The sequence below is a fragment of the Galleria mellonella genome, unplaced genomic scaffold (assembly GCF_026898425.1).
Source record: "Galleria mellonella isolate WM207_F2 unplaced genomic scaffold, CSIRO_AGI_GalMel_v1 utg63, whole genome shotgun sequence".
NCBI lineage: Eukaryota > Metazoa > Arthropoda > Insecta > Lepidoptera > Pyralidae > Galleria > Galleria mellonella.
The window spans coordinates 10,638,658-10,655,904 of NW_026442130.1; the positions used below are offsets into that span (position 1 = coordinate 10,638,658).

The following is a 17,247-nucleotide window of genomic DNA, read 5'->3' on the forward strand; positions in this document are numbered from 1 at the left end:
TTCTATTACATCTGTAAAATTAACTGGGAGAGAATAATTTTAACATTAGGCAGCATTTATATATTATTTTAAACAATAAATAAATGAAAAAACATATATCTTTGCGATAATTATATGCATATTTTAGAATAAGTGATTAAGCACCATACAAATTTGAATACTTCTTCAAAGGCTTTTACGGAAAAGTTTATCGGATAATGATTTTGTCAAAATAATTATAGAATAACTCTCACTAGATAAAGCGACAGTTGTTTTGAAGTCAATGGATACAGGTGGCTAAGGACTGTTTCTTATGGCAGTCTATGGCTGAAAGTTAAGTTCAGTATTGAACAGATTAATGGCTAAAATGATTGATGGTAATCGATCGAGGTAAATTAATTTATATATTTACCATCATATCAGCTGTTAACTATCCGCCGCTAAACATGGGCGTCCTCAATGGGGGGGGGTTTTATTAGTACTTGCTACGCTTGGTAGATGGTTTGACAATCGCAGTTAGGCTTTGAAGGAAAAGTGCTGCCCATCCTTCGATTACTAAGTTCCCTTAGTCGCCTCTTGCGACACCCACGGAAAAGAATTGAGGATTCCATTGATTACAAGTGCATTGAATAATTTAGATATTACGTACAATTTTGGCACATCGTCAAATGGAATTGGGATTGAGCACGTCGCAAAAGATTGCTGTAAAAAAAGTAAATACCACCTGTCTCGTCAGTTTAACTTTTTTTTTTTATTATCTGCAGCTGTTTTGTGTAGAGTTGATTAATGTTGCAGTGAACCAATAACGAGAATTGATGGAAACTTTTCTTGGATCGCGATAATGCACACAACGTACGTTCTAAATCGAAACTTTATTACTTTTTGTGTAAATAATGTAATTCTGCACAAATAAAATGAATGAATGAATGAAAATGTATTTCAATAATCCATAACACTTATCTTTACTTAGACTGCAAGTAATAACAACATTAAAAAAAAAGCTTACATTTATATATAAAGTTTAGTTGAAATCAGTCGGTGTCAGTGTTATGGAAATGAAAAAGGATGTCAGTTCAACTTGATGTTTCTGCAGAAGCAGAATCTCTGAGTTTCAATAAGCACCGCATCACTTTGTCCATCAAGATCCTAAATTAACATTTAGGGTAATATAATATAATACAAAAATATGCGCAAAACGATAGGTCAGAAAAAACAACAATAATAAAAGAAAAAAAAAACAAGAACAAACCTCATGTGTAGAATAAAATAAAACAGTGGCTGTACGATAATTCACAAATAACATTGTTTCTAAATACAATATGTATTCTGACAGGACAAACATTTTTAAAGAATGGGGGGATAAAAATGGACTTACTACGTTAGTTATGGCATATGGGACCAATGTTACATGAAAGAACATGCACCATACGAAAGTGAATGCAGGTATACAGAAAGGCTATCACGATAGACGTTGTAGGTATTTAAGAACAGAATTAGGGCACAAAGTAGGTAATATATTATTCAGTTCTGTAGTTAAGGTCCTCAGAACTGCCATATATACGAGACGAGTTATTAATGAAGCCACATAATTATATAGGTATGTTAGGATAAGACCTTTGACACTCGATTCCCTTTGCGTAAGAATTGGCGTGAATATATTGATAGTATTAATATATAGATATAGTTTTAATTATGTATTTTAAGTATGTATGTATACACAACGTATTCGGTAAAGTTCACGGTGCAGTTCATGTTTAGAGGCACAGATAAAATATAATATACAAATTATAGATTATTATATAATAATAATAGAACCTATCTGTACATTTTTTTTTATACAACTTAGAATGGCAAACAAGCTGACGGCCCACCTGATGAATAGTGGTAACCGTCGCCTATAGACATGAGCAGTACCATGGACATAACAGAGTATACTGTTTCGCCCACGCGTTGCCATACCTGAGAACTCAGATGTTATTCCTCTGTACCCTACAAATTCACGCCATATCCAACCCTTCAAACTGAAACACAGCCATGACAAAACACAATTGCTTCACGGTAGAAACACAAATGGGACAGAGGTACCCAAGCAATCGACTTTTGTACAAAGTCCCCCTCTGGTATATATATCCCATGAGATAAAAAAATAATATTCCAAATCGATTAATAACTGACGTAGTTATGAGGTAAACGTAAACATAAATTAAATGTATGATTTTTGTTATAATGCATTATTTACAAATATATGCATTTTGTGCTTTTTTTTTATTATATTTATTGAGTTACATCACTTAATGTAGGTTTTTTAAATTGTGAAAAATTTTACATGCTTGTATCTCTTTTTTAAATGTTTGAATAAACGCATATTACTCGTCAAACGGTTTATTAGCTGATTGTAACTTCTAGGCTAACGTATACTGGAATTTATCAATATATTTGTAATAAATTATGATAAATAAAGAACTTTTCAAAAGAAAAAACAAACATAAAATACAATCGAATTAAGAACTTTTTTTTTTGAGTTAAAAAAAAATGTATTTTATTCTTGCAACGTAAATAAAACAGTGCAAAATTCAATATGGAGTGAAAACAAAAATATTCATCAATTCTCAATGCTATGTAATTGATTGATCACTGAAATGTTCGATGCAAAATGGAAAGAAAAATGTAAGGTAAAAATATCACATGTGCATAATTTCACAAAAGACGTATAGTCTGATGTAAAGGTAACCAAGTTTTGTTGAAATTATTACAGGAACACCTCTAAATTAAATTAAATTAGATATCTCCAGGATTGTAGAGTTCAGAGCTTCTACAGTGCTGAGTATCTTGGAGTGCCTAATAAAACGAAACGGTACTTCAGCCCGAGACAAAGGCTATTATTGTACAAGTTGCAAGTCCGGCCTCTCATGAAGGACTGGTCTCAACTGTGAGCCGGAGCATCTGAATACCAGCTTGGTTCTCTTGACTCGAATTAAAGACGGCTACGAGCATTGTCGACGAGAGATTTTTCCTAGAGTACGGTACATCATAGTATGAAGTTGTTCAAAAAGAATGTATTAAGGACTGCAATGCACACGTGATATCTCTAGAGTTACATTTGTCCAAAGGCTACAGTGACCGTTTACCATCAGACAGGCTGGATGCTTGTTTGCCACCCTCATGGTATAATAAAAAAGTAGCAAATCAGATATGTAACTAATATATTTTTAAATGGATTATCCATTCAATGGAATGCTAACCTCGCCTGCACTAACGGTATACGTTGGTGGGGCACCAGTGAAGGATGTTAGGTAATGAATGAATGAAAAGGCAGGTCAGTTAGCTCATCGTGATGAATACACCTGGAATTCAGCATAATACTTTCCAGGAGGAGACCACATGGAGGTAGTCCTGACAGCAATGTAATTGTTAGTCCGTATTATTATTAAGCCCTTCCCAGCTACTATTAGACATCAGCAGACTGTTCGGATCAAATTGTTCGTTTGTTTAAATTTTCATTAAATTCTTAATAGAATTTAATGCTTTAATAAGCACACTATAAATGTGGCAGAAGTCCTCCGTCTCAACAATTTTAAATATTATGCTGTTATATGTATATACTAAGATTTGTGTATTGTTGGCAAGGTAGCAAGAAGCCACTGGCGTCTGTCGTTGGCATTATCTCCGCCATTGATAGATGGTAAATTAGTCAGTTTGCAACGAAGCGCGTCTCGGTACGGTCCGGATTATCGTTGTAATTGTCTCTTATTATAATTTAAAAATTTCTTAAGTGTATGTGTAATTAAAAGTGTGCATATGCAAGTAGGTATATCATATTGTCATCATCCGGTGATATGTAACATAAATTAGAACAGTGTCTTATATAAAATTTATTGCTCACAGCTGTGGATTCTTGTGATTTTTTCACGGAGTTCAAAAAGAAGCACGTTCTCAATTCAAATGTAGTTTTTCATGTATGCAGCTTTGAGTCAATATTTATTTATTATTATTGTTTTTTTTTAATCAATCGGGTTTATTGTGTGTTATTTCATATTAATTTCCTGAACATCGAAGAAGCAGTCTTTTTGTGCAAGTATAATCATGATTATTGCGGATTAAAATGTAAACATTCATTCCGTGTTCTAAACTTAAATATTTAAGATGTAATGTGTATACAAAATGTTCCGGTTGTTGGTCTATTTTATTAGTTTTAAAATATGAATAGTATGCGAATGCCAATTTTCAATTATTTTCAAAAAGAACGGCGCACTCAATTCGGTTATATATTTTTTTATGTTTATTACCTTGTAACTCCAGTGTAAGATACCAATTTGGAAAATCCTTTTTTTTTATCTTAAAAGATATACTGTCTGATTGGTCTCATAGAAATTCTATAAAAATCGATTCTGTAATTTTTAAATTAAAATTACTTATTTTGCCACAATTAAAATCAGATTTTTTTGTGGAACATGATCCTAGCTCGAAAAATAAGCAAGCTGAAGTGGTAGTCAGTTGGTCACATAACTCGAAGAACCGATAACTATATATATAGGCAATATAACGATATATATGTATGCGTTATGACTAAAAAATAAAGGAGTTCAAATATATATATATATTCTTTATTGCACTTTAATTTGGGTAATCCAAAATATATTTTACTTTAGTTATTGTTTGTAACATACGTATATAATACTCGTATTTAAAGCAGTAAGTCAAAACGGAATTAATAGCAATCCCTGAAGCACCACAGAGAATTGATCACCTCTATTAATAGGTTGATTGATTGATTTTATTTTTTTACCAGATTGCCAGTCGTCAATCTATCCGCCGTAAAATCCATTTGTGTCCTATTGTTTTAAAAAATGTTGGGTGACAGTACAATTTTGAAATAGTAGAGATACTATCCATCCGGATTTGGAGGGACACTTTCAGACTTTGATCGACTTTAAATCGAGCTGCAAAATCTAAAAATTAAAAATAATTAATTTTGTATAGGAATCGCTACTTCGAATTTCTTTTAATAGATGGCGTTGTAGATGATATAAATTTCACCGGAACATCTAGTACTGTATAAATAATAAATCGATCTTCGGTAATTTACTTCAATACAGTATTGGAACTTTAAAGGACTTTTTAATTCCAAATTTTTCGTTTCAATTTCGAAATGAAATATCTTCTTGATCAATCATCACATTTTGTTTGTTAATTTGTCGCTTTGTTTTCTATAGGTTTCACCGTTTTCTTACAATCTTTTCCTTTGTTACAGGTGGCGTCTGCGCAGAGCACAAACAAACTAAACAACATGACAGTATTATTATGATATATAAACTAAAATCATAACTCCCTTACATGTTACCATCAGCAGCGAACGCGTCGAATTGTACAAAGTGTATATATTAATGTTTTGATATAAAGTTATTATTACGCTTACTAATTATAAATAATTAGGGCTATTTTTAAACGCTTCTAGTGATACCAATTTTTGTATTAAAAGTGAATTGTGCTGGTATGTAATAATCGGTGTTGTTTAAGTGGATATGTGTTAGTAAAGGAATTAAGGTTCCGTTGTGTGGTATTTAAATTGGTGGAGTTATAATCGTTTGGTCGAAATGTCGTCGCGGACCGGGCAGCGAGGTACGTCGGTAGCGACCAGCCAAAGGAAACACCGGTCGCGGTCCACCACCAGGTACGACATGGAGAAGAAGCCGAAGAAGAAAGATATGCGCACGTCGGGCACAACGAGTCTTGTGTCTATACCGAACAGCATCAAGCTCACTATGCTGAACAGCGGCCTCATATCTTTTGGTGAGTAATAATGCTAATAAAATAATAAAAATAAATGTTTCCCGCGGATTTGCCCGTATATATCAATCATGTAAATCCGTGTACCTTTTTTTTAATGGATTATAATGGAATGATTATCTCCTCTGCACTAACGGTATACGCAGGTGGGGCACCACTGCGGGATAGAAGGTGAGGATAAAAGCACGTCAGTTAGCCCATCGTGATGAATTCACCTGGAATTCAGCACGATTGTTTACAGGGAGTATCACGTGGAGGTCGACCTAACTGGGTTTATTGCTAGCAATGGGATTGGTAGTCCGCATCAATAATAATCCCTTACCCCCTCAGTCCGTGTACTAAATTTCATTACTCTTGTCAACTTAGTTAAGTTCAATAGGTTTAGTCCAACATCCATACATATTCATTAACTTTCGCATTTGTAATGATAATAGGATTTATTTGAAGATATTTATAAAGTACTTTAAAATATATATATATATATAAACTAGTTTTTTATAACTAGTTTGTTACCGGATTAATGTTGATTGACTAGGATACAAAGTGGCCCATCTTCATTCCAAATATTACATGTATACCAAATTCCGTAACAATTAATTGGAATAAACTTGATTTTATATTAATAACGACATAAGAAATAGCAAAAAACGTATGTTTGTTTAGTAATATAAATATTTTTTATTTGCCAAAAACAAAGTTATAATATATATTATATAATTTTAACTGGCGAAACCCCCCAAGGGGAAGCCAATGTTCAGCAGTGGACGGTTAAGGGCCGATATGATGATGATGATATTGATTATGTTAGTTATATAATTAAATGTTATAATTTATTTTTTAATGTTTAATATATTGCTAATTAGTGTATAATATGGTTGTGGTGGAATAATAAAAATTATTATTATTATTATTTCGCCGTATACAATAGCATACAAAGCTTAGAAGTGTCTATCAATCACCAAAATATTAATTTACATAAACATTAATGAAATAATTATATTAATATTCCAATGTATTACAATATTAAATTTCTTTAAATTAATTATTATATAAATACTCGTATCTATTAATTACATTTAAGACAACTCCTATTATTATTTATGGTTTATTTTATCAAAATATTACAATGAAATATAATTTCAAATACAAGTTATACCTACTTAATTATTTATGTGTCTAATTAGTCCATGTTAGAATGGCAACGCATTAGAGACACTGTAAGTGTCACAGTGATGATTATTATCAATATCATGGCTGGAAGATTATTTACCGGCTATTATCAAAATTAAAGATATTTTTAATCTTGAATACGTGGGTTTAATACGTGTTCCCTCGGCAAAAATTAAAGCAGGAATGAATGCAAGCCAGTCTATTCTATATTACTGCCCTCTCCAAAAATTATAAATACAAAAAATATATAACGGAAACATGATCGAATCAATTACAATACTTAAATTCAAATTTGAAACAATTGACATTCCGAAAATTTAATTAGCATTTACGTGACAATATTTTATTAACATTGTACTATAAAATATTGTATTGTATTTATTAAAATAAATATACTAACATTTAATAATTGAATTATAACAACGTCAACAACAATTAATTGACTATCTATTAATAGTATTAGTAAATAACAATATGTATTTGTATAAAATATAATGATATAGTATAACAATCATATCAGCCTTTTTTTTTTGATGGGTAAAAATGGTATGGTAACTCCGCCTGCGCTAACGGGATACGCTGGCGGAGCACCAGTGAAGGGTGATAGATGAGAATGAAAACAGGCCAATTAGCCCATCATGATGAGTTCATCAGGAATTAACCATGATAGTTTCAAGGGAGAACCGCGAGGAGGTCGACCTGGTTGGGTATATTGCTAGCAATGGGATTCTCAGTTTCCATTACTAACATATCAGCCGTTAATCATCCATTGTTGAGAATAGGCCTCCCCTATTGACCATTATAAACCATAGGGAACGGTACCGAGCCAAACGACTGGGGGCTATTTACTTCTGGAATTTGCAATTGCAGGTGTCACAGTGTATTTTGTAATATCCAAGTTTCTTTTCACGTCTATAGTGGATGATTACCACTCTATCAGGTTAACTGTGAACTTCATAACATAACCTTCAAGAAAAGAGCATATTCTTTTTTAAAAAGCCGATAGCACACCTGCAATATTTCTGGTGTTGCGGGTGATCATAAGCGGGGGTAGTCATTTCACATCAGGTGAGCCGCATGCCCGTTTGCTCACTGTGTTATATAAAAAAAAACTTGTTTGCCATACTAAGCTGTATAAAATATTTTTTTTTATTTTATATGTATATCAGTGTACAGCGTTTCGGGTTTTTGTTTACAACAAAAGAAAAAGTTTACCGGGAGAAATTCAATTCTGGCTTATTAAGTTACATTGCTCTTTAATGAAATATGAGTACTAGCTTACTTACTTATAATATTACTTAACAAATATTCATTTCAACCTTATTGTTTATTTTGTGATTATTTTTGCAATAATACGTATCGTATTAACCGGCGAGCGTGTATGAAAAGATTGATAAATGTGAAAGAAGCGAAGGTTTGTTTGAATCGAAGCATTTGGCGTTCCATTGTTTCTGCCTACCCTAATGGGAGACAGGCATGACAGATATGTATGTATGTATGAATGTACGTATCGTATTATGTATCTTATTTTATTATATATCTATTTACCACATTTCATTCAAATACCTTATGTATAAGTATTTTTTTTTTAAGTGACGATAATGGAATGGTATCCCCGCCTACACTAGTGGTATACGCTGGGCGACTACCAGTGAGAGATGATTGATAAGGATGCAAAAGCAGATAGATCAGTTAGCCAACTGTAATGAATTTACTTAGAATTAAGCATGCTGGTTTCCAAAAAAGACCGCGAGGAGGTCGAGGGAAATTGAACCCCATTATTAACAATTACTCACCCACTCTATAAATGTGATTTATAATGACAATACATACTTTGAATAAACTTTCCTGAATAGGAAATATTTTTGGACTTACAAAGAAGCTTCATACAGAGTTCATACATAACATGTAGAGGAAGTAAAGGTGTTAAGTAATGTTGGCCAAAATAGTCCCCGCTCAACGTTATGTAGCATCCGACGAGCTACAATGCTGATTTTGACGGAGCGACGGGAAGTCCTTCGGTTAGGACTTAATTTTATTTAAACTTATATGGAAGTATTATTGCTCACGTAATATTTACGCGCCTATTTACTATTTATATTAAAAACGTAATTAAATAATTTAGAAACAACATATATGTTAACGTACAAATATCTTTACAACCTTTCACATTCATAATTTTAATAGAATGGGAAACCTACTGGGAGTAGAATGGCAAAAAGATAAACACACAGGGACATTAGTGGTTTGCTCCAGTCTACCTTCCCGACCCAAATGCGGTCGGCTGTTCGTTTTATCCCAATAAAAATAAAGCACTGCCGAGGTCACTCTGCATATTTCATGATCGCGTCGTTATTCTCAGGAATTGTTTTTGTTTTTCAGTAATATTTTGTTTTACATTTTATGCCTTCCGGCAAACTGTCATGTGAAACAGTACAGTTCTGATGAAACCCCGGTATTTAGTAGGCGATAATTTATTAGCTCATTTTTATGATGCGGTCTTTATTTATGAATGGTCGGTCATGCAAACTGTATTGAAATGATTATATATATACTACTAGAGGGAGACTTTATACAAAAGTCGATTGCTTGGATACCTCTGTCCCATTCGTGTTTCAACCGTGAAGCAGTAGTGTTTGCATGGCTGTGTTTCGGTTTGAAGGGTGGGATATGGCGTGAATTTACTGGGTACAGAGCTATAACACCCGAGTCCTCAGGAATGGCAACGTATGGGGGGTATCATGGGTGAAATAGTATACTCTGCTATGTCCATGGTACTGTTCATGTCTATAGGCAACGGTTACCACTTTCCACCAGGTGGGCCGTCAGCTTGTTTGCCATTCTAAGTTGTATAAAAAAAAGGTTGTAATTGAAATCATTTGTGTTCTTTCTATTAAGAGAGTGTTCTACTAGTGGAATTTAACATTTTTTTGTTAACCTTCCACTGTTCAACATAAGCCTCCTCTATAAGGGGAGTTTTGCTAGTTAGCAACCGCAGTTAGGCTTTGCTAATGTTTTAAAAGGGACGCTGCTGCCCATCCCTCGACCATTAACTTCCCTTAACCGCCTTTTATGACACCCACGGGAAGGGAAGGGGTAGCCCATTCTATGCCGTAACCACAAGACGTAATAAACAATAAATACCCTTTATTGTCAACTCCAATAACATCTTAATATAACTATATCTATACTAAACTTTTTCTTTTATATTTTGGCAGCATACTGTCGAACTTAAGTCCAATAATAGCGTTTTGTCTAAATTATATTTTCTGCCGAATCGTGATCAATTGTGGACAATCTATTTATCTTTTCGAACGCCAAATGTAGAAAGAAAATAGTACAATTTCTTTGTGATAATTTAATTCCGTTATAAGAAAAAAATCTCTTATAACATTATATTATTTTAGTATAGCTTAAAATATAGTATATAAATATTTATCTTAGTATTTTATTTGTGAGATTATAAATATAAATAACCGATTTGTCGCGCTAACTTCTATTCTATTATTGACCATAAAGGTCAATAAAAGTGAAATAAATATAATAAAAAAATAGCATAAATGTGATATACAGTTTATAATTACTCCTTTCCATCCAAAGGTTGCCTGGAAGAGATCGCTTTTAGCGATAAGGTCGCCCATTGTTTTCTTATAGTGATTATTTCTTGTAATTATTTATATTTATAATAGGTTTACTGTTGTAATCTTTTGGAGGAAACAATAAAGAGTATCTATCTATCTATCTACATTCAAGAATAATCTTTAAAATTAAGTTGTATATCTACACGATCAGAAATCTATCTGCATTTAATTCTATTCTTTCATGCAGCGAGTTGCATAAACTCACTTCATCGAGTAATCGATTCAAATACAAACAACCACAAGATCCGCGTACTTTCGATACATAAAAGATTTAGAAGTACAGCTATAAAACGGGAATCCCACATATTTTGCCAATAAAATATACGATCAGATTGTTATTCGAATTGCTTGTGCGTCTGGCATCGGCTATATACTACGTCACGGAATACCCCGGTTTGAATCTAAAAATAAGCTGGTATCTTCAAATTTTCCACAAGAATGCATTCCTTTTTAAACGCTGTAGAATAGTGAACTAGTGAAAAATGTAGATAGACATTAAAAAGACATTATAAATATTTCTCGTATTGTGTTTATATTTCTACAAATATCTGTGATAATAGGGTAGTATTTTATTATTATCGAATGTTTGTTCAACATTCTAAGTATGAACTGACGGTCCACTTAATTGAAAGAGGTAACCACCGTTTTTATATATGCAACAGAACGGCGTCGCCCATTGAACACTGAATACCCATGGTGCCCCTCATGCGTTACCATTCATGAAACCTATGGTGTCATGCCTCCATACACTGGAATTTCTCTGCCATATCTTGTCAGAAGTACCTATACGTAGATGATTTTGTACACAGTATAAACTAATACTGTTTAAAGTAGTTACAGTATAACCTATAATACACCAGAGGAAAAAATTAAGGGATCAAAAAAAATGCCAAATTTTATGCGGTACTTCAAGTAGCTGTTTTTATGAATTCATCACTATGAGCCAACTGACCTGCTTTCATCCTCACCTATCATCCCTCACTGGTGCCCCGCCAGTGTATACCGTTAGCGCAGGCGGGGTTACTATTCCATTATCATCCATATAAAAAAAATCTTAGACATTAACTTTATTTTTTTATACATGTAATTGTATACAAAGACATGCATATAAACATGATATTTATCGGTATACCCAATACTGTCTTAACCGATTTTTAAATCTGTACTTATAACTAGTAAATAATATATTATATCAATGATATTTATTTATGTTAATAGATTTTTATTGTACCTTCAACGTAAGTTAACTTGTCAGGAAATGGGACATAAAATAGGGATACACTGCGGGAGCGAAATTCACTGTTTTCATTCCATTATCCCATCTGTGGTGACTACTTGATGTTCAATTTATTTTCTATCATATACTATATTGCTTATTTTTTGTATTTAAAAGGGGAAAAAATAGAAAAATATTTATTTGGCGCATACCATTAGCAATTACAGTATAAACATTTAATAGGAACCAATTATAAAAGTAAAAAAAAAGATAACAGGGTACAGAGGATTAACACCTGAATCCTCAGGAATAACAACGCATGTGGGGTGTCATGGCCAAACAGTATACTCTGTTATGTCCATGGTACTGCTCATGTCTATAGGCGACGGTTACCACTTTCCATCAGGTGGGCCGTCAGCTTGTTTACCATTCTAAGTTGCATAAAAAAAAGAATGATCACCATTCAATTATATATCTAGGCATTTACTAATCAGTACTAAGGCATTAAGGCATACTTAATGCCTTAGTACTGATTTTCAGTAAAACAAATGAAAGTAGCAAATAGGATTACCGAATGTGTACTTGATAGTATTACAAATAATACATGAAAAAATAGACAAATCGAACATGAATATTTTAATATTTATGACTAGCGTTCCGGCCCGGCTTCGCACAGGTAGATAATGATACTTGTAGATAATGTCACTTTCCTTAGTTGAAAGTATGTTTAAAATCGAATGAGTAGTTTTTAAATTTATCCATTACAAACAAACAAATAATCAAATCTTTACCCTTTATAGTATTAGTAGAGACATATTACTGTGTTGTTTTTATGCAGTTGTGTGTAGTAATTTATTTTGTATTATGTATATTGTTTCATTATACTTTAGTATCTAAATATATACTGAAATAAAATAAAAAAAAATGCTTCAGTGCAATATTTTGCATTATAAAGTATAATATTAATCATCAGGATGTTGTATTGTAACTAAAAAAGATGGCCTAGAAACTGTCAACACCAGGCAGCGTTGCTACGAACGAATAATGTAGACGTAATAAGATAAGACGATATAATAAAATAGACTAGACGTTTAAAATACACCGTTCTTTCGTCTCGTGAATTATATATAGATAAAGCAACGAGTGTCAAAAACAGGTCAAAATTTGATTAGCTAGCTTAACGTTCGGCTGACTAAATTTGACACATATTTTTTTTTTAATTAAAACAATTTTTTTCGGTGTTGCAAGTAATTGGATTAAAAATTTCCCAGATCGGGTCGACTTTGTAAATTTGTATTCAGGTCTACTTTTTCTGATATAAATATATACATATATATTAACATGTAAGTAACAATACGTACATATACATATATGTACGTATTGTTACTTACTTGTTAATATTCATGTATTTATTACAATGGCGGCCACTTTAAATGATTTTAAAACAAAAATATATTTTATATACTCAGATATAAATCAAAGCATTAAGTAAATATAAAAATCATTACGAATCATTATGCACTCTTTACCCTGTTATTTCCTATATATTTGTATATTTGTAATTTTTGTTTTTGTTTCTCGACTTAACCTTATAATATACTTTCTACCATATACTAAATAATAAATATGCATTATGGTAACCCTATTCAAACGCACATGGATATAAAAGTTGGCCTATTTTGACGATACATTTGTGCGAAGACACTCTATCTATATAATCTACGTTAGTTTCTAATTATTTAAAAAACGCAAACTCACCCTAGTGCAATAACAAGCTACTTACCGTCAAGATTTGATTGATTAGTTATTATTACAAAGATTGCAAAATATAATATTTTTAATAAAGTACAACGCCTCCTTTAAAATTACACTAAGAATATGCATCCAATGATTAATTATCGTGTAGGGGTGGACTAACTACGTAATATATCAACCCACGTGTGAAATATTGCAAATGTTGGGAAAGGCGAAGAGAAAAATCACGCAACTTCGTATACATTCATAATAACGTCACAGTGTATAGAGAGGCAGTGGTCCTACTCCTACACCTTTGAAATCTCGCGGAATGCTGTTTTCGTTGCAGAGTTGTCATATTTATTTTCAAATTACTTCAAAAAGAAAAAGTTCTAAATTTGAAGTCAAAATCAGATTTTAACTTTAATATCGTTTGTGAGTAATGACTTACTTTGAGTTGTAGACTATTCTATCGCGTAACTTGATATTGATATAAATCCATTCCTTTGTTTATTGTTTCATATACAAATATTGAGGCAATATTATAATATGGGTAAATTATTTTTTTAAATTCGAGTAATTCAGAATAAATGCTAGACAAAAATGTCACTGATGCAACTATTGTACTAAATATTATAGCATAACAACACTTTTTTTGATAAAGCATTAGAACAATATGGAAATAGTATGAATCCTCTCAGTTAAAAAAGAATTCGAAATCGACTCACGTTTAGTGAAGATATTACGGAATATACTAACAAAACAGTGGTAATAATCATATCTATAGTAGTGTAATTAAACAAATCAACTAACCAGTGTTACAGACTTCCACAAAATAACGGTAAAATATTCAAAACCAGCCTTTTTCCCTTTTAAAATCGGTTAAAAAATTAACTACCAAAAATTGGTCAACTAACGAAGATGGCGCATAATACAACAAACAAATGTAATCTAACTGTGTAGGTACCACATTCTATTTGATGTAGCTTGAAAACAAACGAACACAACAGAAAGTTGTTACTGATTCAGCACAGTGAAGTACCTACGCATCATTCTCCCCGAGTTCGTTGGACGAAAATAGTCTGGAAAGGCTGTTGGCCGCGTCTAGGTCAAGATGAATGACGTCGCCATACAAATAACGACCTATGTCTGTTGTCCGTTGATTTTTGCCAACTAGTTCACAGTTAATTCAGTACTATTTTCTTTCTACTCGAGCCCCTGGGGAATGTTTTCACGTGTAAACACACGTATGAGTCTTGTGATATGAGACGTAATTATAAGTAGATATTGAAGCAATCAAATCCCTGGATAGATTTTAAGAAATGTTGTATCATTCCTTTATAGATAATCTAGCGATCCTCTTCGGCTTCGCACGAGCAGTTAGTAAACTAGTATATTATATTAAATAGGCAATTTTTTTTATTGTGGCTCCCCCTTATGAGCACGCTTTTCCCGGATATTAAATTCCTGGTTATGTATCTAATTATTTTAATTATTTAGCTAGTTTCCTTAGTTTTCTTCCTTTCCATCCATTCTTTCATTCCGTTTATACTTCATTTCCTGTCAGTTCTATTTATTTCTTAGTGGAGTTCCTAATTCCTTTGTTCATAGGTTTTCTGGTAGTCGTTGGACCACAATCCTTTGGCGTTAATGTTTATACGTCACCCATCCCACTGTCTGTGCATCAGTATAGGCAAAGTAGTAAAGGCAAATATTAGATACCTTTGGGTTATATTCTTGCAATAGATAATAATGTAATAAAAGTAAATAAGTTTAAATAAGTTTCGATTTGTGAGGGAATCAAAAGTAGCTTGAAATGATTCGTGTAATATTATACTCGGCTGCTGCATCATCATTCCCATTTTTTATAACTTGGCTGGACTCACTGCCGCTGCGTCTAGATCTGTATTTGTTTTTTTTTACGTACGTTACTGGCTGATTATGTAGTTTTCTATAGATGAAGGAATTTTTAAAATCAGTTGAGTAGTTATTGAGTTTATCCATTACAAACAAACGTACATAATACTAGTATAGATATAAAACTTTTTTTATTAAATATATGATATTTTATTGCCCTACCGAAAAATAGTAAATTTACAATAATAGATAAGTTTCTAAATTCGCTTTTGTAACAGTAGATAAAATACATATATTATGTAAGTTTGCTTGAAGGAAAGAATATGAAAAATATTGAGCATGTTCATAAAAAATAGTATTAAACATATATGTATAAGAAATAAAAGAAACAGATTAGATACCAAGATGAACATATTTTTTAATTTTAATATAATAAACTTGAAAGTGAGTTTTTTTGTTTGTTACCTCTTAGCGCCTTAAAAATTGGTATACAGGTATTGTAAGTAATGAAGAAATATATTGGTTTTGACCTTACGAGTATTATACTGGTCATTGAATATATTCCAATAACGCGGGCAAAGTCGTAAGTAAAACTAGTAGAAAATATATTTAATGAATAAGAAACCAATAACGGCTGGATAACATCAAGTTGTTAAGGCGTTTCGGACCAGTTTTATTAAATAAATATCAGATAGAGAAATAATATTAATAAATAAAACAACAATTTGCCAACTCTACTCAAGATGTGACCTCCTCCGAATAAATTAGGGTGCCAATAAACAGTAGTATCTTGTAATAACCACAAATGTCGGTTTACCGCGTAACGGCGTCCTTATCCCGGGGAAACGGCGATATTATTATTGTGTAGGAGGATGTCCGTAAAGGAACTCTATGAGGAGGGTAGCTTTTGAATTCTGAAAGAGACCCGGTGTTAATAAAAAATATTGGTTTGTTGTATTCTGTAGGCATCTGAGAGCCTTACGTCAGTAACATAGGCGGCGTATTTAAAGGGAGGAGGGAGGCGCCCACCACAGGATTGGCGGGTGCCCACTGCAAGATGTGAACGAAGCTTCACAAAAACATGTCTAAGAGTACATATGTGCCTACTTTTAGGAACTTTTGGTAAGTATGAATAGATTAGGTATGCTAATATTTATAACATAACAATCCGCCCTGGTTTCGCACGGGTAGGCATATAGATAAATTGTAATTTTCATGTGTCATTCAATTATGACATACTATACATAAGATATACTCGCTAAAAATAATTTCACCTACAGAAAGCTTGTAGGTGAAATTATTTTAAAAATCGGTTATTTTCCAGTTTATACATTATAAACAAACATACAAAAAATCAAGTTTTTCCTCTTAATATCTTCTTATAGTAAATATAATAGCATCGAAAAATAGATTTTTTTTAAATAATAAATCGTCAATATTATTCCTTGATGATGTAGAATTTTGAAAATGGTTTGAGCAGTTTTTTATTTTATACATTGCAGACAAACATACAATTAAATCTTTAATAATAAATAAATCTTTAAGATAATTTTAAATATATCATTATACAGTTATGTAAACGTACCCCATTCCTTAAAACTAGTGTTAGTGTTCATTAATTGGGTCTCAGAAAAATAATAAGTATGTACATATCTTGTACTGTGCAGAGATGTTGCATCTCCGTGCATCTTCTATCGAATTTATCATGGGGAGTGTTCTAAGGAATTAATCGGATTGATACCTGCTGCTGATTTTCACCATCGTACAACCCGCCATAAACTAAGATTTCATCTTAACCATCTGGACGAGTGGCGGTCCTCCACCGTGTGTTTTTCAAGGCACTTTTTTCCACGCACAACCACT

At 32.4% G+C, this 17,247-nt stretch overlaps 1 protein-coding gene across 3 annotated transcripts in view; it reads left to right on the top strand.

Moving 5' to 3' along the window:
- Positions 1–17,247, top strand: part of LOC113521893 (receptor-type tyrosine-protein phosphatase kappa) — a 207,966-nt gene that overhangs the window by 91,393 nt on the left and 99,326 nt on the right. For 2 of the 3 annotated variants that reach the window (XM_026907551.3, XM_031909825.2), the window contains exon 3: positions 5,231–5,769. In XM_026907551.3, coding sequence (XP_026763352.1) covers positions 5,574–5,769 — 196 coding nt within the window. In that variant the 5' untranslated portion in view covers positions 5,231–5,573. Of the gene's footprint in view, positions 1–3,690; positions 3,784–5,230; positions 5,770–17,247 lie in introns of those variants that run through there. The other variant, XM_031909824.2, reaches the window with a different exon arrangement.